Raw genomic sequence first — 25,182 nt, 5'->3', positions numbered from 1 at the left:
GAAATTTGTATTGATCCCGGACCTCGCCTGAAGAGATTGTACAGATGTTTATCAATTTTCTAAACACCTCGTTTACTTGAGTGCCTGCCGTATGTATTATGTAAAAACATGTGTGCTCTCATATCGTAAATGTGCTTACAGTATTTTCAAAAGGTCAATTCGTTTAAATTTCTTACAGGCGCATTTCCAGGATCCTCTGTCAATCCGGATGACAACTGATCCAAAGTAAACGTTCATCATGGCGGCGCAGATGGCGGTAAATTCGGGTATGAAGTATTTTTTTCCTCAGACAACGAATTCAACGCTTACTGTGTTATATTTACGTTGTTATGTATGAAGAAACGTGTAATGTGTTCTGTCTTAGTGGACAGTTTCATTCTATGTGACACACGGACCACATGGTGCTGGTCAAGGATACTTGACAAGTTCAGCGTGAGCGGCTAGCTAGGCTAACGGACAGTGTTGCCATATTTTGTGAGAGAAATAAGTAACCAGGTCTAGGAAGGCATGCCCAAAAGACCACATGAGCACTTAAAACCTATACATGCATCGGCTTTTTGAAATAAATAGCCGATCTACAAGCTCACAACGCGTCGTGAAGCAATAGATCTGCTATTTTCAAAAATTCAAACATAACATCACAAATTATCCCTGTGGCAAAAAAACACTATATTTGAGAACCACTGATTTAAAAAAAATGATTATATTGTTTTGTAACGATGCTTAAATAAGCAACTACACTACTAGAAACGAGCCCAAAAAACTAACAATATCTACAAGACACTTTACAGAAAAAGAAGCCCAAAGTTGCTTATAAGCCGACATGGCAACGCTGCGGAGCTAACGTTAGCATGAAGGCAGTCAGCTGAACACAAATATACTGTCACTATTTCATACATTATGCGATGGAGAAGAAAACACAATGTTATAGTTTACTTTTAAAATGAAGGTTGTTATCATGAGAAACTCCTGACTGTTTTAGTTAAACCAGCACTGGACTGGCTGTCAGCTGTCTTGTTGTTATGTTGGAAACGAAACTATAGGTTCAACCAGTTCATATAAAATGCACAGGGACAGCCTGGGTAGAACACACACGTGTGAGTGTGTGTGTGTGTGTGTGTATATATATATAAAAAATATATATATTTATATTACATTACACACACACACACACACACACGAGTAAAACATAATTTAGGTATTAAGAAATAATAATAATATAGCAGGATAGCATACTGTACATTTTGTCATGGTAAGAGACTCATTAAAGGAAGCAAAGCAAACACCGCAAATTCAGTTTATAATTGTAATTTGACTGTGTATTAAGATCCACATGATGAGTTGTTGACATTCAAATATATACAAGTCAAATATTGTCCACATCCCCACGCTTGTGAACAAGCATTGTGAGCTTGTAGATAGGCTAATTTTCGGTGAAGATATTTGGTGCAGACGCAAATATAATACTAGCAGTATAGAGCCCTGGCCCCTGGGGGACTACGGTCAACTAAATACTGCATATAGGGATTATAAGTGTAAAAAAACGTGTGTGAAATTGTGTAATCTGTGCGTCTGCTGAAGGGTTTAAGTTAGGAGTATAACGTTTTTCAGGCAAAGGACCCCTTAGCTGAGAGAGACGAAGCAGGAACCCCCACTACATATTATATTAAACTGTATGTTTCAGATTAAACTTTTTAATAGATAGCTTCATGTGCTTATGTTAGCCAGCACTATCATCAGTGTTGTGTAATTAGTGTTTTTGTTTCTTAAATTGTTTGTTTGTTTACACATTATCTTAATTTCTCTTAATATGTTTAATAGGCTAGCTCGCAATACTCTACACTTTTTTCCCTCTCCACCAAATCTCTTTGCCGAAAAAGACAAGCTCACGACACGTCGCAGAGCGACACGTTGTGAACTTGTAGATCTGCAATTCTTGGCAAATGTTCCCCCAGGAATAGGGATTCTAGGGTTCAAGTGGTCAATGCAAAAACATTAATAAAGAAACGGGTTCCTTTCACATAAAGATTTGGCACCCCCCTGTTGTAACTCTGAGGACCCCCTATGGGTCCTGGACACCCTGTTGAAGACTTATGGTTTAAGTGTTTAAAATATGTATCTGTGTGTGCAGGAGCCAGTCTGTGGGGGCCGCTGAAGGAGTTGTGGGAGACGGTGGAGGGGGCGGTATGGAGGAGACAGCCAGACAGCGTCCACCTCCTCGACCTGCAACTCAAGAAACACAAACCACACTTCCTGTCGCTCTACAGGAACCCTGTGAGAGAAAGACACACACACACACACACACACACACACAGAACCCCCGTGAGAACAATATATTAATGATATTGTGAATCATGATATGAGATCACGTAATATCATAGTATTGCATAAGTGTTGTCTGTTCTTGGTTTTAATCACTTAAGCCTTATTTTAAAGCAGTGTTCTTTATTGGGGGGGAAAATGATATTATCAACATCACAATACGATATTATCATCACAACATTGATCTCAAGGTGTTTCGCTCACTCCTACAGGACACACACACACACATGCAAAAATAACAGGTGCTTTACTTTGTACTAATTATTTACATGCCTTCAATCTTTCCTTTCAGCCAAAGAGTGCTGAGCAGAGGGAGAAGGTGCGTAAGGCCAGCACGGAGGGAATCGCTATCCAAGGTCAGCAGGGGTCACGGCTCCTACCAGAGCAGCTGCTGTCCGAGGCCTTCATCCTCAGTGACCTGTTTGATATCGGGGAGGTGGCGGCTCTGGAACTGCTGTTGGCAGGTACTGTGTCCACACGATGAAGAAAGACATTTTTCTTTTTTTTTTTTTTTTTTTAAAGATTTTTTTTGGGGCTTTTTATACCTTTATTTAGAGAGGGACAGGGAAAGGGAAAGTAGGCTGACAGGAAATTGGGATAGAGATGGGGGGTGACATGCAGCAAAGGTCGTCGGGAACGGGAGTCGAACCCGCGACACGCTGTCAGGCTGGCATTGCAGCCTAGGGTGCCTGGACCGTCACGCTACGGCCCAGGCCGAAGAAAGACATTAAAGCACATGGTATTCTAGAGGTGCAACAGTTAATTGAACTAATTGTCTTAATCGATTATAAAGCATAATTGAAATACCAGATCTACAAGCTCACAACGCGTCGCAATGTGACGTGTTGTAAAGATGTAGATCAGCAATTGTCTGTATTTATGCGACACCATTGTACGCCATAGTATGAAACAGGGCTTACAGTAAGTGGTTATCAGACTCATTTACTTTTTTTATTATCCAAAAAAAGGTGCCTCTCGATTATTCAAGTAATCGATAAGGAAATAATAGATAGTTGCAGCCCTATGGTATTCGTATTTCAATGTTTGTTGGTAAGAAATGGTCAGGTGTTGTGTAAACACAATGTGACGTGTTGATTTAGTGTCACTTTTATGACTAGTGCCAATCGTCTGTGGTAGCAGTAGTAGATCAGTCAGTAGAGCAACTCGCCTTTGGACCACAAGGTTCTGGGTTCCATCCTGGGCACCGGCGCCAACTCATCGGCGCCAACTCATCGTAGGAGTAGCACGGATTGGGTAACTAAGTCATGCGGTAATTACTGGAAGCTGATGGAAGGTCTTGCGCTCCTTCTCAGCAATCCATCTCTCAGGGGTATGGGTTTTCTAAATATTTAACCAATGAAAAGTATTAAAAAAGAGCTCTTGACTAAATGGGTTTTACACTAAAGTACAAGGTTTCCACCTGACAGCGATTGATGTATACAGTATATCTGTGTCTGTCACCAGGTGAACACCAGCAGCCGTACTTCACAGGTCTGACGCGAGGCCTGGTGGCAGTGCTACTGTACTGGGATGGGAAGCTGTGCGTGGCCAACTCGCTGCGCTCCCTCATCCAGTCCCGCCACGGCAAGACCTTCACCCTGGAACTGAGGTCACTACTCCCTCTCTCTCTCACTCACACACACACACACACACACACACACACACACACACACACACACACACACACACACACACACAGAGTCTTCGCTAACTCTTGGATTTCTTTAGTTGCAACCCGTTATTGCACACTGAAAATAGCCGATCTACAATACAAGCTCTGCAGGCTCAAAATGCATTGTGCTGTGAGCTTGTATATTGCTATTTTCGCACGCAAGCAAGTATAAATGAGGTATAACCCTAACAGTCAAGCTCTACAGTAATAATAGATATTAAAGTTATTTTAAGATTAAAGAGTATTTGAATTGGTCAAACTAGCAATAGAATACATCTTCAGAAGCATCTCCCATAAACCTTAAGATTATGTTATGTAATATATTTAGCGTGCTTGTGTGGGGGTCTCCTTTCACACTGATTCACAAATTGCAGATTGGGACTTGGCCTGACAAAACATTTCAGTCATGAGATTTGTTATTGCTTTAATTAAGGCCTTTGCTCACTGCACTCACTGTTAACTGTTTCCACATTAAAGGTGGTCAAATTAATAAAAAATGATTGTTGGTTGTCTCCTGCTCAGTGGGGAGCTGGTGGCATTGGCCACGCGTTTCACAGACGAGCTGATGAGCCAGGGCCTGACCAAACGCATCCTCACGCTGGTGTCAGAGATCGATGTGACCCGCGAGTTTGAGCGTCTGCAGAAGGAGCGTGGCCTGGGAAATGAGAAACACAGGAAGGAGGTGAGAGCTCACGTTTGGCTGGAAATTACATATATTTTTGCAACCTCCTCTCGCAGCAGTCGTCTGGCATGTAAAGTCTACAGCATACTCCAAACGACAAGAGCTTATGTTTATGGTTATTAAAGGATCCCCATTAGAGACATGAATGAGCCTCTAGTCTTCCTGAGCTTTGTTCTTTTCTCTTTCAAACCGACAGAGTCTGTAGCTAGCTGAGTAAGCTTCACTCACTGCACTGGGAAAGGACGATGCCAGCAGTCAGGCTGCAGGTGACCAGCAATGCGCAAATCAGTGTGACAGGCCTGCATATCACTGTTGTTAATACTTAATGTATTTGCTTATTTTGCTTGTTAAGAGCAACATTTTATTAATGACAGCAATATGGGTGCAACATCTCAATTAAAAATATATTTATAGAATAAACAAATGTTATTTTGTAAACGTTTTGTAGGGGCAGCCCTGTTTAATAGGAAATCCGAATATCTGCGCACACCCCTACTAGCAACACAGTGACTCGCTCAAGTCACTAAAGCATTGTGTACAGCCCTAGAAACGGTGGCTTTACCACCTGGATCTCCCTCTGATGCTCTGTGGCCAGTTTGTCACTGAGGTTTTGCCATTTCCTGCGACTGGTTTTTATGGTCACTCAGAGGTGTTTGTACCTACTGGACGTTGGCCCTGGAGACTAGTACCTCTTAACCTCCTCAGCCAACTTCTCTTCAAATGTATCATTGCTTTCACTGCCGGCTGAATCAAGACTTTGGCAGAGTGCGGAAACGAAACAAAATAAATCTTTGATCCTCTGACCAGTCACAATGTTCGGCTAGCGGAGGAGTTTGGCTAAACATTGGAGGTGCAAGAACTGCCGAACAGAAAGCCACTGCCGGAGTTCTTATGATGTCATTTTGTTCTTACAACTTACCACATTGGGAGTATACTGCAGCCTTAACAAGGCTTAACTCTGACACAGCAACTCACCAGTTGAATTGAAAGCCTGCTTAGAGCAAAGAATGTGTCATCTATTCTGTGCTTTGACAGAAAAGAAAGCATCACACACAGTAAAGGTCCGGGATTGTGGATCGTGGTCTGAATTTGTGTTCTCTTTTTTTTCTTCTTCTTTTTTTTCAGGTATCTGACCTCATCAAAGAATCTAGACAGGCCCTGGCAGACTGCCTTTTCTCCTGGACTTGCCAGTCGCCGTTGACACAAGACGATACCCTGGCTCTCATTGGACACTTGGAGACAGTAACTGCCGAAGCTGATGGCTCATTGGACAGCGTGAGCATGGCACTGGTCATGTCACTGCTGTACTGCCTGGATGTCAGCTTCCTAGAGCAAGGCACAGAAGATAGAGAAGGTAACAGGAACTGAATGAAAGATGGCTTATTTTTTCGTTGATTTGGCTTTTGGTATGCATGTGACCATCCATAGACACTCAGATAAGGCTGTAACTATTGATTATTTTCTTAGCGATTATTCTGTCGATTGCTTTTTTGATAATAAGTTATTACCGGGCACACAAAAGAAATCCCCCATATGTTTAATAATGGACTGCCCCTGAAGTTATGAGCAACTGAAAAGTGCAGTTTCTCCAGAAGCATTTGACCACAGAATGGAGACAGTCAATGATGTTATGATGTGTGTGTAAGTGATTATTTTTTGGATAAAACAAAAAGATTATTCTTATAAAGTTATAGACAATGCTATATTTTGAGAGTAATTATTGCTATAGAGTGTTTGTTGAGTCACAGTTGTTCAAGTCAGGAGGGAGAACCTTACAAAGATCATATCAGCTTGTGTTCCAATTTTATCTGCTCATTTATATGTTTAATCACTTCCAATTTCACTTATTTATCCTGTATCCTATGTGGGTTCTCTCTCCTGATTGGTTGAAATCGACCTGGAAATGTATTTTCTGTTAACTAAAGAGCTGGAGAGATGAGGAGACCCCTGTTATTGAACAAACACACAAACACTCTAGAGTCTAGAGCAATGATTGCTATGGAAATGGTTAATGGAATAGTTATTTAACACTTGAAAAAAAGTCATTCATGCCACCTTAACTGTACAATGATTGTGTTTGTATGATAAGCTAATATTTCATATCGCACACCAAGTGCACTCCTGTAGCTTTCATGTTAGTGGATGTTCACGTGTCTCTTCGCTACTACATAGCTTCATGGCCACTGTGTTTGGTTCATTAGACCTGCTCCAGGCCTTGCCCCTGCTGACAGAGAGGCAGTATGTGTCTGCAGTGCACAGTCGTCTGATGGAAGGCCAAACCTGGAAGCTTCCGGGCCTGCAGGCAGTGTGCCGTCTGGCCTGGGCCCTGGCTCTCAGGGCTCTGTCTCAGCTACCACAGGGCTCTGGTAAGGCTGTACTGCAACAGACTTAGTGCCAGCTGTACGAATATTCACTAACACAGCATGACCTCCAATGTGATATTGCTTTTATGCAACAGTTCTACCTTGAACAACAGTGGATCATTATTGATTATTGTTTTAGTTTATTCGGCTCCACCAACAAATATTTTCCTTCAGGACTCACTCCATTAACAAAAATGTCAGTAAGCAACGTGTCAGCAGTTAGCCCCGACTAGGTGGGTCCAGTCATATTAACAATTGTTCATTGGTGTGTCTTAATGTCCTATATTGGTTTATTAAAGGAGTAGTTCACCCAAAAAATGACATATTTTCTATCAATTACACACCCCATGAAGCCTTGAATTCATGGAGATTCTTTTGTTTTTGTCGCATTCCTAAGCCAATAATTTGATGACCGGCGGAAAGATGCTAATGTATCCGGTAGGAGACTCAAAGGTTTCACTTTGAGTCTCCTACCGGAGAGACCACGGGTCTCTGGACGATGGGCGAGTGTCCCGTCTAACGACTGGAACAATAATATTTCTAGCACGATCCGCCATTGCAGAGTGATCGCGTGTCGAAAATGGCTTGTTTTCACCACGGTAAAAAAGTATGGAGATATGGACCTTTTTCTCAAGATCATATCATTGGAGCGGGACGGAAATGACGTTTTTTGGACTGGATTCACATCCATCCATTCCATTTTACAGGGTCCTAGGATCATTCCTAAGTTGCGTGAGAGCGGCCCTTGTGGAAAGGAAGATTTTTTGGGGGGGAAAAAACAGCTATAGCCGTTTATGGCACTCGACGGTTGGATTTAAAAAAACGGCTATAGCCGTTTTTGGCACTCAATGTGTTAATTGTGTGTGTGTGTGTGTGTGTGTGTGTGTGTGTGTGTGTGTGTGTGTGTGTGTGTGCGCGCGCACACGCCTAACTGCGTGTAGCTCTGGTGGAGTTCACGGAGGCAGATGAGGCTCTGGCTGAGCAGGCCTTGCAGGGAGACGTCTTCCTGTTCCTGAAGGAGGGCATGCTGGGATGTGAGGGCTTCGCCCAGGAAGAGTTCTACATCCGTCGCTTCCACTCCCTCATCACAGACTTCCTGGCTCTCATGCCCATGAAGGTGAGTCGCCAGCACCACTGTTTTTTGTTTTCTTTCACACAGACGTTGTTCTCATGTTTTTGTTACATAGATCAGTTTTTTCGTGACCACAAATGTTAGTGACCACAAATGGGAATAGTGTTACTTAAATAGTATGTTGTTTAGACCAGTGATTCCCAAACTGGGGTCTCACAATGCCTCGCAGGCGTGAGCTTGCAGTTTGGCTATTTTAACAATATTTATCTGGAACCGAGTCAAACTAAATGTAATGCCTACAATTCCAAGTGCTTGTCAGGGTGAGTGGTCCCCAGTTCAAATATTATTATTTTGGGGGGTCGGGCCTAAAACGTTTGGGAACCATTGTTTTAGACACATCCTCAGATTGTTGACTTGGTATCCTAGTTACTTCGAGGCACTAAATTGTTCTCTCTGCATTCTACTTATGTGACTACCTTGTTTGTTGACTAGAGTTCATGCTTATTCTGATCTCGCACGTTACTCTGGATAAGAGCGTCTGCCAAAATTGTAAATTGCAAATTCTCTGAAGTCAGCATGGATCTTTTTTTTCTGTCACATGGTAAGCTCATCATCGATGATTTTCTGTCTTTGCAGGTGAAGCAGCTACGTAACCGTGCTGATGAAGATGCACGCCTGGTGCACATGTCACTGCAGATGGGCAGTGAGCCTCCATCTTCCTTGAAGAAAGACCTGGACCACTTAATGACCCTGGTCAGTAATCCATAATGTCATGTATAGATCATGTACAGATCTAAGGAACTTTCCCCGTGTGGATATAAAACCAGTCCATAACCCTTATCTTAACAAGGGTGCAAAGTGTGTGTTAGTGAAGTAAATCCACACAAATTGCAATTCTCTTAAAGGCATTGTAGGGAGTTCAGACATAATCAAAGAAAAAAACTGTTGTCAAACACCGCCCCTCCAGCAGTTATTTTCCCCGACCACCAGGGGGTGACGCAGGGGGGACTTTTTAAATGAGTCATGCCCAAAATAGGTTGCCTTATGCGGATACAATTCGCGGAAATGCCCGACCCTACGGTTCTCTGAATTTATATTTTTAAATAGGCTCTTTCATGATAAATTGACCACATATATGAAGCTAAACAACTAAATTCTATCCAAACGATTTTTTAAAAGTAAATTATGTGCCTCAAAAAAGAAGTTTGAGAGCGTTTTAAAACCGAAAGTAAAAAGTTGATACGGGCACGGACGCGCACGGACACGCACATGCGTGCGTTAATTTACGACCCGGACATAAACAACATGAACATAAACAGAAGGGAAAATACGGATTTCAGACAGAGGACTGTGTTTCAATGAAGGAAAACACCCCAGCGTCATTATATAGTGGCTGATAGAGGGGAGAAAATGCAAAAAATATATATATACATATTTTTTAAATTTAGGCTTAATGTTCCCTACAATCCCTTTAACTAAATGAATAAAATCCTCAAGCAGGGCGCCCGGGTGACACAGAGGTAAAGGGCCGTTCACACCAAGCAATTGTTTTAATGACCAGATTGGGAGAAAGGGAGAAAATTGGCACATTAAAAAGGCAAACTCATTCTAAAGCCCAATTCATACTTAATCGCACAACAGAAATAGCATACCTACAAGCTGACAACATGCTCACACCGCCATCGCAGGGCAGGGCTTAACTGACGCATTATTTTGACAAGTTGGTATTTATTGGGGACAGACCCCCACTTAGAAACACTCCCACTTAGAAGCACCCCCACTTAGAAACACCCCCACTTAGAAACATCCCCACTTAGAAACATCCCCACTTAGAAAAACGAACCCCCCCATCATCCTATTTTATTATCGTCTCCGCCAGGCCGAAAGGCATGGCGAGAGAGTATGTTTTTTAATATATATTATTAATATTAATTATTATTATTATTATTACCCTTATTATTATTATTATCGTTATCATTGTTGTTATTATTATGCCATTATTATTATTGATAATAATATTATGCTATTTAATGATAACAATAATATTAACAATAATATTAATAATGATAATAATAACAATAAAGACAGCTGGAATTTAACTCATTTACTTAAGTAATGTACTTAAGTGCGCTTTTGAGGTATTTGTACTTTACTTGAGTATTTCCAATACTTTTACTTCTACTCCACTACATCAGAGGCAAATATAGTACTCCACTACAATTATTTGAAAACTTTAGTTACTAGTTACTTGTCAGATATATATTATTATATTATGAAACATATCTCTCTCTCTCTCTCTCTCTCCATATATATATATGTCTTTTTTTTTTACGTGGTCTGCTCTTTTTTCTCTCTACACTCTATGCCAAAAATAGCCGATCTACAACCGCACAATGCCTAGCACTATGAGGCGTTGTGAGTAGGCTAAATCCTCTAATAGTGACCTCTATTCAATGAAAAACCTCCCTTCTAATAGAAGTCTGAAGACTCTCGCCTCTATGGCTACTATATACGCCTGCCGTCGGTTCAAATCACTGTCTGTGACACAGAGTAATATATAAGACAACATTTAAGTAAAGTACTTGAGTAAATGTAGGCTACTTAACGCTGCTCAGCGCGTCTGCAGAGGTGTAAAGTAACTACCCTACTTTACACCTTATTTCACACAGTATAGGGCAGGCTACTTGATTTCAATAAATGAACCCAGTACATTTTACTGGGGTCCAACTGACACAAAATGTTGATTTATTCATTCTGATCTGTTTGAAAAAAGAAGTATAGGCCTCTATCTTATACATGCCTCCTTTGTCATCATGATTTGTGTGCATGGGGATCTCATCTTAAACAAGCTCAGTGCTTAATGAGTCTTCCAGTTTAGTAGACCTTGTATTGCGAATTTGTACTTCCATGTACTGCTGTTCTCATGTCTTACTAAATAAAGTAAAGTCCTTGTCATGCCAAGGACCCCCAAATTTTGATGTAGGCTACTTGTCTGCAGAACACACTACACAGCATTCCATATGCGCTTTCTCTCTCTCCCTCCTCTCTGGGGTCCACGGCCAAATACACATAATTTGTGATTTGTGGGGTTCCTGACATGAAGGTGCCCCCCCCTCCTCTGAGTGGAACAACTACCGTAACAGCGGAATTTTACACGTGCGTAATTACGCACATAAGTGCATGTAACATAATAATACACAACGTGTGCTGTACATATAGCTCACTGTAGGCTAACATTCTTGGGGATCTTCTTAGCTTTGTGAGCTTGTAGATCGGCTATTTTTGGCAAAGAGCTTGACCGGACCTCTAGTTAGTTATAAATTAAGAATGTATTATTAATGATTTAAAAGGGGGGGGTGATCTTTCCACCTATACCAGAATAAACCATGGGCCTATTTAGCGCGTGCTGCACATCCCTGCCTGCATGGGTGCACAGTATAGGCAAAGTTCACAGCTCTCCTTCTCTCCTAATTCCCCACAAATAGTCCCCAGCAGCTGGCTGGGACCGGAGAGCAAGCTGCCATTCAGTCATGATTGATTGAGGTGATTGAGATGACATCATGATTTCTCCATGAGTCTTCTAACTTTCGAGGAAAAAAACAACAACAATTAAATAGGTGTGGATGGCTTCAGTCAATGAATCAACAGCGGTCGTTAGCTCCCCACTGGGAGATCAGAAAAACTTGATGGCCCATTCGGCGCACACATCAAAGGTGGTTAGGATCAAAGGCACTTAGTTTGTAGACAGACGCACGAGAGAGAGAGAGAGAGAGAGAGAGAGAGAGAGAGAGAGAGAGAGAGAGAGAGAGAGAGAGAGAGAGAGAGAGAGAGAGAGAGAGAGAGAGAGAGAGAGAGAGAGAGAGAGAGAGAGAGAGAGAGAGAGAGAGAGAGAGAGAGAGAGAGAGAGAGAGAGAGAGAGAGAGAGAGAGAGAGAGAGAGAGAGAGAGAGAGAGAGAGAGAGAGAGAGAGAGAGAGAGAGAGAGAGAGAGAGAGAGAGAGAGAGCTTGCGTGTTACGGCCGCGGACCTTTGACAGACAGACATCCGTCGGAGCACAGTCAGCACACTCACTCGCACCAAAAGTAGCCGATCTACAAGCTCACAACACCTCGCAGCACCAGGCGTTGTGAGCTTGTAGATCGGCTATTTTTGGCAAAGAGCTTGACAGATAGATAGATAGACTGATAGATACAGACAGACAGACCCATGCAGGGCGTCCGTGGGAGCGCACTCACGCCAATGTGCTAAATTATAATATAATAATAATAATAATAATAATAATAATAATAATAATAATAATAAGGGTAATAATAATAATAGCATCAATTTGTTTATTGCACTGCACAGCATTTACGCACAGCCTCGTTTGGTTTGAGACACATGCAGTGTCCACTGTCCAGTCTGGTCTAATATCAAACCAAACCAGGCTGTCGGTGGACAGCTGTGCGCAATCTCATCTCATGGACGCCTCTTGAAGACTTCATTTATGGGCATATGAAGTGGACTATTATAGTAAGTGGACAGATTAAGGTGAAAGATTAATTTGATCATACTTCTGGTGGTTAGAATTCACGACAGTTGTTGTGAATTAGGTGAGAAAAATCCTTCAATCTGAATGTGGCAATTTGGAGAGCTCCAAGTTGCGCAGGGATGCTTAATTTATTTTTCCTAGTTTCTTAAATGCTACAGTTTCTTCGAAAATATGTAATCTCCTATAGTTCACAAGGCGTGGCGCTGTGATGCATCCAAGTTCATGTTCATGTTACCAAGCCATATTGTAGTACAGTCAATAGTAGGCTAATAGGCTGTTTTTAAATCTACAATTAAATGACAACGGATCTCCCTCCCATGCGCGTGTCGTTCTGCAATGATTTTTAATTCATTAGAGGCAGCAAATAAGCAACACATTTAACATATTAAGCTCAGATGATTCCAACCAGGAGGAAAGAGACGGGAAGACAGGAGAGAGGAGAGGGAGAGAGACGGTATAATGCTTTTTATTTTATTTTTGTTGCGTGTCGACCTGCGCAGCGCGCCCCATCCCGCACCGCAATAATGGACTCTGAAAGCTTGGCTCATGTGTAGCCTATCATAATTATTCACAAAAGTAACATGGATATATACACTTAGGATTTAGAGAGAACCCTGAACTATTGCGCTTGAGATTTGGGTTCATTCTGGGTTAAAACTGAATCTCTCCATTGTCTCCAAACTAAAGGCCCAGAATTAATTGGAGATGACAAAAAGAAAGCAGTGCTGTTCACAAAAATGACATATGCCTATGGTTGTGGCAGGTGTAAACTTTAATATTATTTAATAAAGGAGGATTAATGAAGCATTAATACACACATGGTGTTTTGATGTTGGGCTGATTTGACAATAGATCAGATGCAAGTGTCTCATTAATGCGCATGAGATGCTTTACCAAGTATGCCTAATTCACATTCATTGTGATTATATAGTCGGAATGGCGGTGTTTATAAATAGCAATGCGTCACAGTCGGAATAGCGATGTCTTTAAAACAAATGGGAAACATCTCCACTCCGAAGAATGGAAGTCAATCTTCTAAGTGGCGATGTGGAGGAATAGCGATGTGTAACCGTATTTATTAGCATCCAGTCAGCTGTAGCTCTGAGTTACATAAACACTTTTTACAGTGCCGTTTTGGTTCCTTATTTCTTGTGTCTCCAGATAGGAGAGTTTTACAGTAAAGACCCGTTCAGCATGGAGCTGGCCCTGGAGTTCTGGTGTCCAACAGAGTCTCTCCAACACACCTCTCTCCAGGGCTCCTACCTGGGCATGGCCTTACAGAGACCTCCACACAAACAGGTCAGTCTGGAAACCTGTGGTAGAAGTGGTAATACTGCACAATGAACAGAATAGCCATAGACGTATGTCTATCTGAGAGACTGAGTGGTTTTGTAGGTCCCTTTGTTGCAACACTCGGTTCTTATTTCTGTGCTCTGCTGCAGGTGGTTCTGTAGGTCCCTTTGGTGCAACACTCGGTTCTTATTTCTGTGCTCTGCTCCAGGTGGTTCTGTCTAAGTTTGTGCGTCAAATGGGAGACCTGCTGCCCTCCACTCTCTACATGGCTTATCTGCGCATGCTGAAGGGCCTGGCCAACGGGCCTCAGTGTGCACACTACTGCTTCAGTCTGCTTAAAACCAACGGAGCACCACATGGTAATGTCACATTTTCACTGCTATCTTCGGAAAAGCTTTTTCCTAAAAAAAAAACATGGCTTTTCAGAAATGAATAGTCTCCACCAAGGATGATATATAATGTCTGTCTGTCCTTGACCAACATATCTAGAAAACGAATGACCGGATTGCAATGAAATTTACAGTGTGCATTCATGCTCCTAAGGCCGTGGCCCCAAATCGTTCGACCCTTTTACTTTCCAATAAGTAAAGTGGGAATCATTTTAGACTTTGGTGGAGGTCTGTACTCAAGTGTTTAGAGAGAAATCCATGCAGATTGTAGCAAATACAAAGTATTGTTTATCAGCACAAATTGCATTTAAAGCTTGATATATAATTAGTTGCTCGCCAGTGTGGCGCCCTGACAATTGCCGATCTACAAGCTCACAACGTTTCGATTTCAGTGCATGACACTGTGTGCAGCCAAGTATAAATGAGGGGTAACTTTCATTGTAATGTTTGATGCAGGAGAGGGCGTAGCAGGGAACCCGGTGTCCTGGGAACACTTCTTCCACTCTCTCATGCTCTACCATGAGAGCCTGAGACGAGACGTGCCCAACCCAGACGCATCGCAGTACCGCCACCCTCCACTGAGGGGCATCACCCAGAGAGAGCTGGATGGGCTCACCTCTTTCCTGAATCTGCTCACTACCATCATCACCTGGGTATGACCCATCACATACATACATACACAAGCAGGAGTGGCATTTTAACCACTATGCAGATGTCGACTGTGGCTACTAGTACTAGCCTGATTTATACTTGGTTTTATGCCTGTGTCGCGCAAGAAAGGTAAGAGCAGATCTACAAGCTAACAAAGAAAGCATCATGCTGCAACCCTTTGTGAGCTTGTAGATCGGCTATCACTGGTAGTCCAGTTTTCTCCTGAATTACAAATAAAATGTCTTCCTTGGCTTTCGTGAAACTTCCATTCACATTCAGTTTGCTGCAATAAAACGGTGAACTTGCTTGTTGTTTCAGAGTGAAAATGCTCGACTAGCGTTGTGCGAACACCCCCAGTGGACCCCTGTGGTGGTGATGCTGGGCTTGCTGCAGTGCAGTGTCCCTCCTGTCCTCAAGGCGGAGCTGCTGCACTGCCTGTCTGCCTTCGGGAAGTCCCCCGAGATCGCTGCCTCACTGTGGCAGTCACTGGAATACACGCAGGTAGGCCCAGGGGACACAATTCTGATAAAGTCCATTCACATGAATACAAAAACAAAGTTAAATGGCTTTAACAACCTAAGCCCTATTGTACACACAGTGAAATCCAGATGTTGATATAAATGAACACTAAGGATTTTGCCATGTACCAATTCTCACCTGCAGATACTCCAGACGGTGCGAGTCCCAGGACAGAGACAGGGTGCTGGAATTGAGGTAGGCTGTTTTGTGTGTGTGTGTGTGTGTGTTAGGGTGGTTATCAATTATCTTCTTGGCGATTATTCTATTGATTATTTTTTATTAACCAAATAATCGAGAAGCGTTGTCTTTTTTGGGCTAATATTTTTTTATTTATATATATATATATATCAACGAATCAACATGAAAACATTTAAAATGAAAATTATAATCAACAAAAACATTGATTAGAATAATTAATCACTTGGCCCTATTTTATACTTTGTCCGACAAAAATAATGCTAAAATAGCCGATCTGACTACAAGCTCACAAAGCGTTGTGAGCTTGTAGATCGGCTATTTTTGTTATTTTTGAAATTGTATTATTTTAGTCAAATAAGGTTTTTTATAATAATCAATGATTAGTTCGATAAAGTGTTGCACCCCTAGTGTGTGTCAGGTGACCTGTATGTGAATGTGTGGCCTGCAGGTGGAGCTGAACGAGATCGAGTCCAGCTGTGAGGAGTACCCTCTGACACGGGCATTCTGCCAGCTCATCAGCACATTGGTGGAGAGCAGCCTGCCCGCCAACCTGGGTGCGGGGCTACGCGTGCCGGGCTTCGAGCCGTACCTGGCCTTCCTGCGGGACTCTGTTTTCCTCCCCTTCCCCACCAGAGCCTATCGCCGTCCTGCTGAGAAGGTACGTGCCTGACCCCCGTACGGATCACTCACTGGTAGTGTAGTAGCCTTAGATCAAGCTATCATATATGTATTTTATCGAGCCTGACCTTTGCTTTCGTATCTATGATAGTCTATGATTATCTATGATAATCCACGCACAAAGCCCGTACTTCTCCGTACATGTACAAAAATAAGTGCTGACCCTGTAGCCATGGATGTTAACGCGACATTCAAAAGCTGTGTGCACTGTATTAATCCGTATTTTTCAATAGATATGTGTTTTAATCCTGTCTGTGTCAGATTCTGTCGGAACTTCGGAAGTTCCCTGTATTCCTCAATGGGTGGTAGTGGCGGGGCGCATCTGGTGAAAGCCTGTATTACACTCGATGTAAACAGGATGTAAACAAGGAAATAAAACTTGAGTTCAGAAAAATACAGGCTAATACCGTGCACACACACAGGTTCCTAATGTCGAGTTAACATCCATCTCTACAGGGTCAGCTCTATGTCAGCGTTGTATATGTACAGAGAAGTATGGGCTTTGCGCGCAGATTCCAGTGACTATAGGGGGGTAGAGACCAAGACTATCATAGAAACGAAAGTAAAAGTCATACTCGATAAAATACTTCCATGAAAGTCTTGATCCAAGGCTAGTAGTTTAGGACAGCGGTTCTCAAGCCTTTTTGGCTTCAGTACCCCCTTTCGCTGATTTCTGAATCTATAAATACCCCCTGCACCAGACTGATAAACAACGTTTGAAGAATCTAACATTGCAAATAAGAAATGGACTGAAAGAGATGCTATTTGGTGTCTTTGCAGCCATAACATGAGTCATGTTTTGAGAAATGTAATGGCAAGTTTCTTAGTTTTGTTTTTAACACTTTACACATCACCAGGTTCATACAAAGTTGACTTTGTAACTTTGTATGAATTTGAGGCGGCTCCGTGACTGAATGTGTTTTGATTGTATTAAATTGTTTTGTTTTTTTTTGCTTTTGCTCCCCCCCCCCCTTTCTCAGTGGGAGGTAGCAGATGCAGTGCTGGAGGTTTTCCACAAGCTGCTGCGGGACTACGAGCCCCAGCCGTCAGACTTTGTCCAGGACGTGGTGGAGCTGCAGGGGGAGCAGCTGCCCGCCTACAAACCCCCCGGACACAGCATCATGTTCCACCTGCTGAACGACTCGCCCACGCTGGCCCTCTGCCTCAGCTTGCTGGAGGAGGGTGTGCGCCAGCTCGACACATACACACCCTTTCCTGGTGAGAGACCACGCAGCTTCTGTCACAGAAGGACACGCGCACGCACACACAAACACACTATGCAGTGGTTCAGTTAGTGAGTTAGGTTGTGGTTCTCAAACTTAAGGACCCACATAATTGGCTCGCGGACCCCCATCTGAAAAGGTTTTGTGTCAGGGACCCCCATAAGAGAAGATATGTGTTAAAAATTGTGTTAAAGATTTTTTTTTGAGCTTGTACATCTGCTATTTTTGAATAGCAGTTGTACAAGCTCACAATATCTACAAGCTCACAAACGCATCTGCGACACGTTGTGAACTTATATATCGTCTATTTTCGACACACAGCTAAGTAGAAATTGCACATTACGACGGCATCAAGGCCTGCCAAAATGCATTTTAGTTGACTAAATCATTGGTTCTCAAAGTGGGGTCCGGGGACCCCCAGGGGTTCTTGAGGGGGTTCCAGGGGGTCCCCAGCTAAATGATGGATAGGAACCAAATGGACCCTTATGGGTCTGTAACTCTGAGAGTTAAATTAACATTGATTTTACGATATGAATTGGGGTCCCAGAGATATAAATGCCATTAAATGGGGGTCCGTAGGCTAATGCATGTCAAACCGGGGGTCCTTGAAATTAAAATGGTTGAGAATCAATGCTAGAGCCGTAAAAAATCTTCTCTTAGGGGGGGTCCCTGGCTTATCTTTTCAAATGGGGGTCCGCGGGCTAATAAGTGTCAATTTGGAGGTCCCTGGCATGAAAAAGTTTGAGAACCACTGGACTAAATCAACTGTAGATTCTGTTGACAGAAATCGTATCATATTTAATCAACTAAAACTAGACTAAAACAAAGACATTTCAGATGACTTAAACTAAATGGAACTTTATTTTTAATAATTACTTTAACTTTACTTTATTCAAAAGACTATGACGAAAACTATACCAACATTTGCTGTCAAAATTAACACTGCCTCCTAATGGCCGTGCTCCTGCCCTCCAGGTAAGAAGCAGCTGGAGTCTGCGGTGCTGCACTGTCTGTGTCTGCTAGACCTGGCTCTGCAGAAGGAGGTGGTGTTCATGGACCTCCTGAGGGAGAGCCAGGCCTCCCTGCTGGTGTCTCCTCTGGAGCAGCTCCTCCAGGGGGTCAGCCCTCAGAGTCGCAGGGCTGACCACATCGTCAACATCGCCAGGTAAGAGCGTCCCCTCACACTGGGATTTTCTTAAAGATTATTCTATCGATTGCTTTTCCGATTAAATTAATGATCTTTAAGTGCATTTATGTATACTAGAAGTTCGGGCCGCTAGGTCGCCCTCACACCTACTTTGCACCGCCGATCCGACCTATGTCCGAGTCATTGTGTCGGGGGCTTTGTCAGAGTACCCTTGTATCTGTCAGTCCTTGTCCCTTCTATGCCCATATATGGAGATCCCTGATGTCATCAGTATATGCCCATATATTGGTATGTCCATATGGGCATATTGGTTGGATCGTCGGTTCTGGACAACTGAATATCCAAACTACTCGATGGCGGGCACCGCAATCCCTTGAGTCCTTGTCGCTGCACACGGCGAGTTTGAAGATGTCGGTCCCATACACGCACATACTGTATGGACATAGCAGTCGGATTATTTATAATAAATCAATTATTATAAGTAACCACTTAAACCCTATTTTATACTTTGTCTTACAACAGTGTCATGCAAACATTTGGGAAATTGCAGATCTTTAAACTCATCTCATTTTGACAGGTTGTGAGCTTGTAGATCACCTATTTTTGCTATTTCTAAAACGTTTTTTGGGGAAAAATAAATGTTCCCCCAGTCCCAAATATAGATTATTTTATTAAAATTGATTATTTTTATAATCGATTAAATCTGTTAATCGATTATAAATTCGATTAGCTGTTGCGCCGTTAGTGACATGCCTGGTTGTTTGTTGCTCCAGGCCAAAATTGGTGTCATTGTTTCCTTCTGATCTTATCTTCGTCCCTTATCTATCGTGTACTGATAGAATGTGGTTTGATTGATTGAATATTTTATTAGGCAAAAATGTAAAACAGCACAGTTAAATTTAAAATACTTTGTCTAAAAGGTCCGTTCAAAAAAGTCCTTGCGGTCTTGTTATTCAATTTTGGTATTCAATTCATAGTCATATATAGTGGCACCACAGTTCAAATATCAATACAAAAATACAGAAAAAGATAATAAAGCTCTATATTTAAAAAAGTCGTCTGTCTAACGGGATAGATGAATGAGTCATGCTTTAATGACACTGTGACTGAGCGTGTTTATGTTCATGGTGGAAACGTGGTCAGTGCTGTAACCTCATGTCACCAAACTTACTGTTGTACCCATGGAAAGCCTGGTTTATATTTACTGCGCAGTGCTCTGGTCTACAGCCTGCCTACTGTATCTGGTCATTTGCATCTGAAACATCTTTGTTTTTACAGTATATATATTTTATTGTTGCGCAGAGACAAACATTGTCTGGTGAAAATGTAAGTGCAGTTGGTCTAAGTTACTTTGTATGTTTTTTTATTTTGGGATGGATTCACTGCTGGAGGATCCAGGCTCACTCCTCTGCTTGTGTTCTTGTCCCTGGCAGGTACCTGTGCCACAACAGCTCCAACCCAGAGGCCGCCTTCCAGAGCGCCAAGATCCTGCGTCGAATCGCCCGCTACCCCAACATTCAGATGAGGCTGGTGGGAGATTTCACACATAGCCCGGTATGTGTTCCACTTTTGACACTACACGCTAGGGGTGCACAGTTAATTGACCTAATCAATTTAATTGTTTTTTCTTTTTTTAATCAATAATTTTATAGAATCATAATCAATCCCTATTTTGGGCATGTCATTATACATGAAAAATTACACCAAATTTTACAAAATAGTGTAAATAGCTGATCTACAATCTCAACGCATTGCATTGTGACATGTTGTTGGCTTGTAGATCAGCTATTTTCACTTTTTGCATGTTTTTTTTACGGTTTTATTGATTATTCAATTAATTACAGCCCTATAAGACACAACCCAACAGTTCTCTCAGAGTAATAAAGTAAAAAAATATTCAGATCAAACTTGATTTTGTATCATGACTTGTATAATGAGAACAGATTCACATCATGTCTGTCTGATTAGGAGTCACGAACCTTAGCCTGTGTTTTCACTAACCTTCCTCCCCTTATGACCCCCTTTTTTTCCTGCTGCGTTGGAACTTTTATTATACATCTTTCCTGCAGGCTGTCAGTGACAAGCTGATGGCAGGCTTCGTAGAGTGTCTCGAAAACGAGGAGGCAGAAGAAGGCATAGAAAAAGGAGACGGTGAGTATTCCTTATATTTTCCTCATCCTGATTTCTGGATCATCTCCTCTATTTGACTTTAAAGGAATAGTCCACTGTCAGATTTGTGGCTGTTTAATCAGTCTGGCATTACTGTTGATTGATGCTATTTTTCAGTCCCATTCTGAACACGGTGCTTCTCTGTCTTATCCTACAATACCCAGAATACTTTGTGAATGCTTGGTTCTCGAGCAGTTCTCGAGACCATCGCTCATAGAGGCAGAGGGGAAAATGGCTGTAGCATGTTTGTGAATGTTTGTGTGACTCCACTAATCCACAGAGGGTGATTTAAAATGAAGCCTCTAACACAGAGAGCAAGAACGATAAATTCATAGAGATAAGGTTGAAAAACAGTGGAGCATTCCTTTGTCTTTGCTACAGCATTCAAACCCTGTCACTCTTCGCTCTCGGTATTACATCTTATCGACTCGTTCAGTCATGCTTCTAAACCTCCCCTCTCCACCCCCTGACCATAACCCCAGACTCAGACCCACAGAAGAAGGTGGCAAAAATCCGACATGAGACCCAGATCCACATTCTCAACCTCCTCATCACTTCACTGGAGCTGAAGGCCCCCAACCTGTCCCTCTACCTGCTGGGCTACGAGGTCAAGAAGCCCGTCTCCTCCACCAACCTGCAGGACCCAGGTCAGACCACAGCTTTATGTGGTGATGATGAAGATGTATTTACAATCATGGATAATGTCATTTTGATAATACTGTGACAGTAGCAAAGTTATGTTTTGTGCATTTTGCAGGTGTTCTTGGGTGTCCGCGGAGCTGCCTGCATGCCATTCTGAGTCTGCTCCAGAGAGGCAGTGACAAGAGATCAGGGCCTGTACTCACAGGCCAAGCCCCACACCTGGCTGAGCTCTGCTATCAGGTACGTACTCTCACCCTGCACACACAATGCACAAAGCAGTGACATATGATACCATGACACTGTGAAATCCTGAGTGTTAATTAAAGACGCAGCGCCATGATTTTGGTGGGCAAGCAAGACCACCCTATGTGGTTCAAAGGTGGGAGTATACCTTCCCTGTGTATTGTAAGCTTCCTGACTTATCAGGAAGCTTACAATACATCCCATCTCATTGTCTTATTAGCAAATCAGGTCGCTTCAAAAATAATCGTGTTGCGCCTGATGTGAATGCACATGAACAACCAGGACATGTATAGTCAACTCAAGACAGAATGTGAAATGTATTGATAATATGTGTGTAATCGACACATGTAAACTTCTATTTTTGCAGTTAATGTCCTAGTTACACCAGCATCACTGTGAAGTAGTTTGATATTTCCATTTGGCAAAGAAGATGTTGGATGTATCCACAGACATTCAGATTAACTGATAACACTTCCTGTAAATATAAGTTTTATCCAGATTTGGAATACCAAATCTGGATATATATATATATAACAGTAATTATACCCAATGATCATTATTTAGGTGGAAATAGGCCTGTGGCACTCCAACTTTAACTCTCAGGGTGTAAAGACATTTCTGGCACTTTTTCCACCTGGAAGAATGAATTGGCTGAGTTACCTGAATGAACTGAAATGTTGAAGGGTGTTTTTGCGTTTGTGTGTCTTTCTTCCCTCAGGTGATCTACCAGCTGTGTGCCTACTCAGACACATCGGGCCCCACCATGCGCTACCTGAGAACCAGCCAAGACTTCCTGTTCTCGCACCTGCAGCACCTGCCTTTCGTCCTACCTGGTGAGTACAGGTCTCTCTGAATAGCATCTAAACAAGACAACGACAGCCTGTGGTGAGACAGCACAATAGCTAGTAAGGATGATGATTAATTAATTCATTGTACGATTGTGTTGCTCGCTGAAAATAGCGAATCTATAAGCGTGTCACAATGTGACATGTTGTGTGTAAAATCATATTCTTAAGACGTGTTCATACAGGAGGCGAAGATATTTTGGTGCATTGTTTGCATACAAAGTCGACGCAGTGCTGCTGCATCTGATAGTGGACGACGCAATTCCACAAAATTCATCTTCCTCTACTTCACTCAAGTTGAAATACTGTTGCCTCGCACCTTATTGTGAACGCACATTTACAACTTAACCATCAAAAGAATTGGGTGAAAAGAGTTTACATGTTTGTTTAATAGCTCTTCCTTTCCAAAGGCTACAGAGGAACACAGTGGTTTCCTTTTACACTAACATTGAACTGTCCTTATGGTCCCTTACGGGCCCCGCTGTGATCTACTAACTTGCTCCCGTTCGTCGTCTTTAGGTGATGAGATTGCCGCTCTCTCTCAAATGTCGTGGCTGATGAAGACAGCAGCCATTGAGCTACGTGTGACGTCACTAAACCGCCAGCGCTCTCACACGCAGCGCCTCGTCAGCCTGCTACTGGACGACCAGCCACACACACAGCACGCAGGTACACTCAAATGCACACCCGCAGCATGCATGTACACACACACCACGCAGGTACTGCATGGGAGGTCACATACACTAACTACGGCATGCTAAAATAATGTTTTTTTGTTGTTGTTTTCCTTGTTGTTTCTTATATTGCTTACAAAATGATGCATGCTGACTTCAATATAAAGCATACTCTGTTTTTCTTCCCAGCTGATGGCGAATCAGGAATGGAGGAAGAGACCAGATCTGTCAGTGGTTTCTTGCATTTTGACACAGTCTCTAAAGGTAATTATTATTATCATTAGTAGTAATACAAGTAGTATTGATGCTGCTACAATGTCTGAGGAACCAGAACAAAATTTGTTTTACTTATGTACCTGTACACAAGATGTACAGTAACAATTAAGAACACTTTGAACCTTGAAGGTGAGCAGTAACCTAGCATACCTGAGAATGAAATATTCAGTTAAAATCAGTTTTTCTCTCAGTTCTCGTTTTGAATTTGAATCATTTGGACATCTGAGTTTTGTACTGGTGCTAATCAAACCAATGTCGTTACTTCCGTTCTTGAATGATGTCATCAGTGCGCAGGAAGCTCCTGAGCGTGCTGGACGCCATCAATTTCAGCCAGGATGTCCCCGAGCTTCTCCAGCTGGAATTCTTTGAGCGCACCCAGATAGAGCAGGTGATCTCCAACTGTGAGCACGTCAATGAGCAAGGCCACACGGTCTGCAACGTTAAGGTATGTCTTTCACGACCGCTACCCCCCCGCCCCCCGTACCTTTTTCAATATCTCACTAGTTGATGTTTCATCTTACAAGGATGCAGGATCCTTTCTCATGTTTTCTAAATGCTCCGAACAGTTGCTTCATCGCGTGTTGGTCGCAGAGGTGAACGCCCTGCAAGGATTGGCAGCCATTGGACAGAGGCCCCTGCTAATGGAGGTGAGTGTGCTGTTTATGGAGAGGCCTGTTCAGTCAGATGAATGATATGTGCATGTACCGTATGTATGGTGGCTGGCTGGTCCTTTTTACTGGCTGGTGTCTTTAGGCAAAGGTTTAGTGTTTTGTGGTACTGGATAAAGGCTTGCTGCAAGTGAAAGTACTGTTGGCAATTTGTTACCTTATTCCCTTACTACGCCACCTATCTTTGTCACAGACTAGGTGCCTTGGTTAGAACGAGGATGTCAAAGAATGGTAATAAACCAATAGTAAAAGCAGAAGGACAACTGCTAACGTGTGGGGAAAGTGGAATTAACCAACTGATTTTTTTTAGTAGTCTGCCTCAAAGAGATTATAAAATTTGTAGTTCTCAAACAACAAAGTCACAATCAGGGTCTGACTCAGCAAAATAACTCAAGAATGGATGGTCTGATTTGAATAAAACTCAGGAATGATCAGTAGGCTGCCGCAAATAAATGATTACGTTTTGGGTTGAAAAGGTAAAAATGTGGAGACTTTGAACAAGTGAATTGTTTAATTGTTCCTGCTTCTTGTCTTTCTCAATGTCTCAGGAGGTGAACTCCATCCTGCAACAGGTGGTGGAGCGCAACCGTGTGCGTCGGAGCCTGAGTGCCAAGCGTCATGCGCTGCAGTCCTGGAGGAGCCTGGTGGAGACTCTGCTGACCGCCTGCCCCATTGACCTCATCCCTGCTGACGACAGGCAGCTCATCATCAGAGACCTGCTGCTGGATCTGCATGACAAGGTCAGGGAGGAGAGAGACAGTGTTGCTGAGTGAGGAGGTTATCAGGTTGTCGTGTGAGGTTTAGCGCACAATGAATTTCACATGCCTTTTACTCTGTGATTGGTATTGTCGACAATAAAGTTGAACCTTGAACCTCCAATTTTCCGAATAATACTTCTATAAGTATTATGTGTAATTGGAGCTTAAG

At 42.6% G+C, this 25,182-nt stretch overlaps 1 protein-coding gene across 2 annotated transcripts in view; it reads left to right on the top strand.

Annotated features, from left to right (window-relative positions):
- The first annotated feature begins 195 nt into the window (after positions 1–195).
- nup205 (nucleoporin 205) overlaps positions 196–25,182 on the top strand; it is a 34,838-nt gene continuing 9,851 nt past the window's right edge. For both annotated transcript variants that reach the window (XM_084059739.1, XM_084059738.1), the window contains exons 1-27: positions 196–266; positions 2,132–2,274; positions 2,615–2,786; positions 3,787–3,931; positions 4,517–4,676; positions 5,802–6,030; positions 6,878–7,042; positions 7,981–8,156; positions 8,748–8,864; positions 13,802–13,939; positions 14,142–14,292; positions 14,779–14,975; positions 15,292–15,474; positions 15,637–15,687; positions 16,139–16,348; positions 17,349–17,586; positions 18,567–18,756; positions 20,172–20,292; positions 20,808–20,889; positions 21,390–21,554; positions 21,665–21,789; positions 22,511–22,625; positions 23,157–23,306; positions 23,501–23,575; positions 23,875–24,032; positions 24,154–24,234; positions 24,804–24,995. In XM_084059739.1, the coding sequence (XP_083915865.1) occupies positions 239–266; positions 2,132–2,274; positions 2,615–2,786; positions 3,787–3,931; positions 4,517–4,676; positions 5,802–6,030; positions 6,878–7,042; positions 7,981–8,156; positions 8,748–8,864; positions 13,802–13,939; positions 14,142–14,292; positions 14,779–14,975; positions 15,292–15,474; positions 15,637–15,687; positions 16,139–16,348; positions 17,349–17,586; positions 18,567–18,756; positions 20,172–20,292; positions 20,808–20,889; positions 21,390–21,554; positions 21,665–21,789; positions 22,511–22,625; positions 23,157–23,306; positions 23,501–23,575; positions 23,875–24,032; positions 24,154–24,234; positions 24,804–24,995 (3,957 nt within the window). In that variant the 5' untranslated portion in view covers positions 196–238. The remainder of the gene's footprint in view (positions 267–2,131; positions 2,275–2,614; positions 2,787–3,786; positions 3,932–4,516; positions 4,677–5,801; positions 6,031–6,877; positions 7,043–7,980; positions 8,157–8,747; positions 8,865–13,801; positions 13,940–14,141; positions 14,293–14,778; positions 14,976–15,291; positions 15,475–15,636; positions 15,688–16,138; positions 16,349–17,348; positions 17,587–18,566; positions 18,757–20,171; positions 20,293–20,807; positions 20,890–21,389; positions 21,555–21,664; positions 21,790–22,510; positions 22,626–23,156; positions 23,307–23,500; positions 23,576–23,874; positions 24,033–24,153; positions 24,235–24,803; positions 24,996–25,182) is intronic.

This window comes from Gymnoscopelus microlampas (genome assembly GCF_963454915.1).
Source record: "Gymnoscopelus microlampas genome assembly, chromosome: 6".
In the NCBI taxonomy this organism is placed as follows: domain Eukaryota; kingdom Metazoa; phylum Chordata; class Actinopteri; order Myctophiformes; family Myctophidae; genus Gymnoscopelus; species Gymnoscopelus microlampas.
Note: the sequence above shows the minus strand (reverse complement) of the source record. Positions and strands in the feature narration are given on the sequence as shown.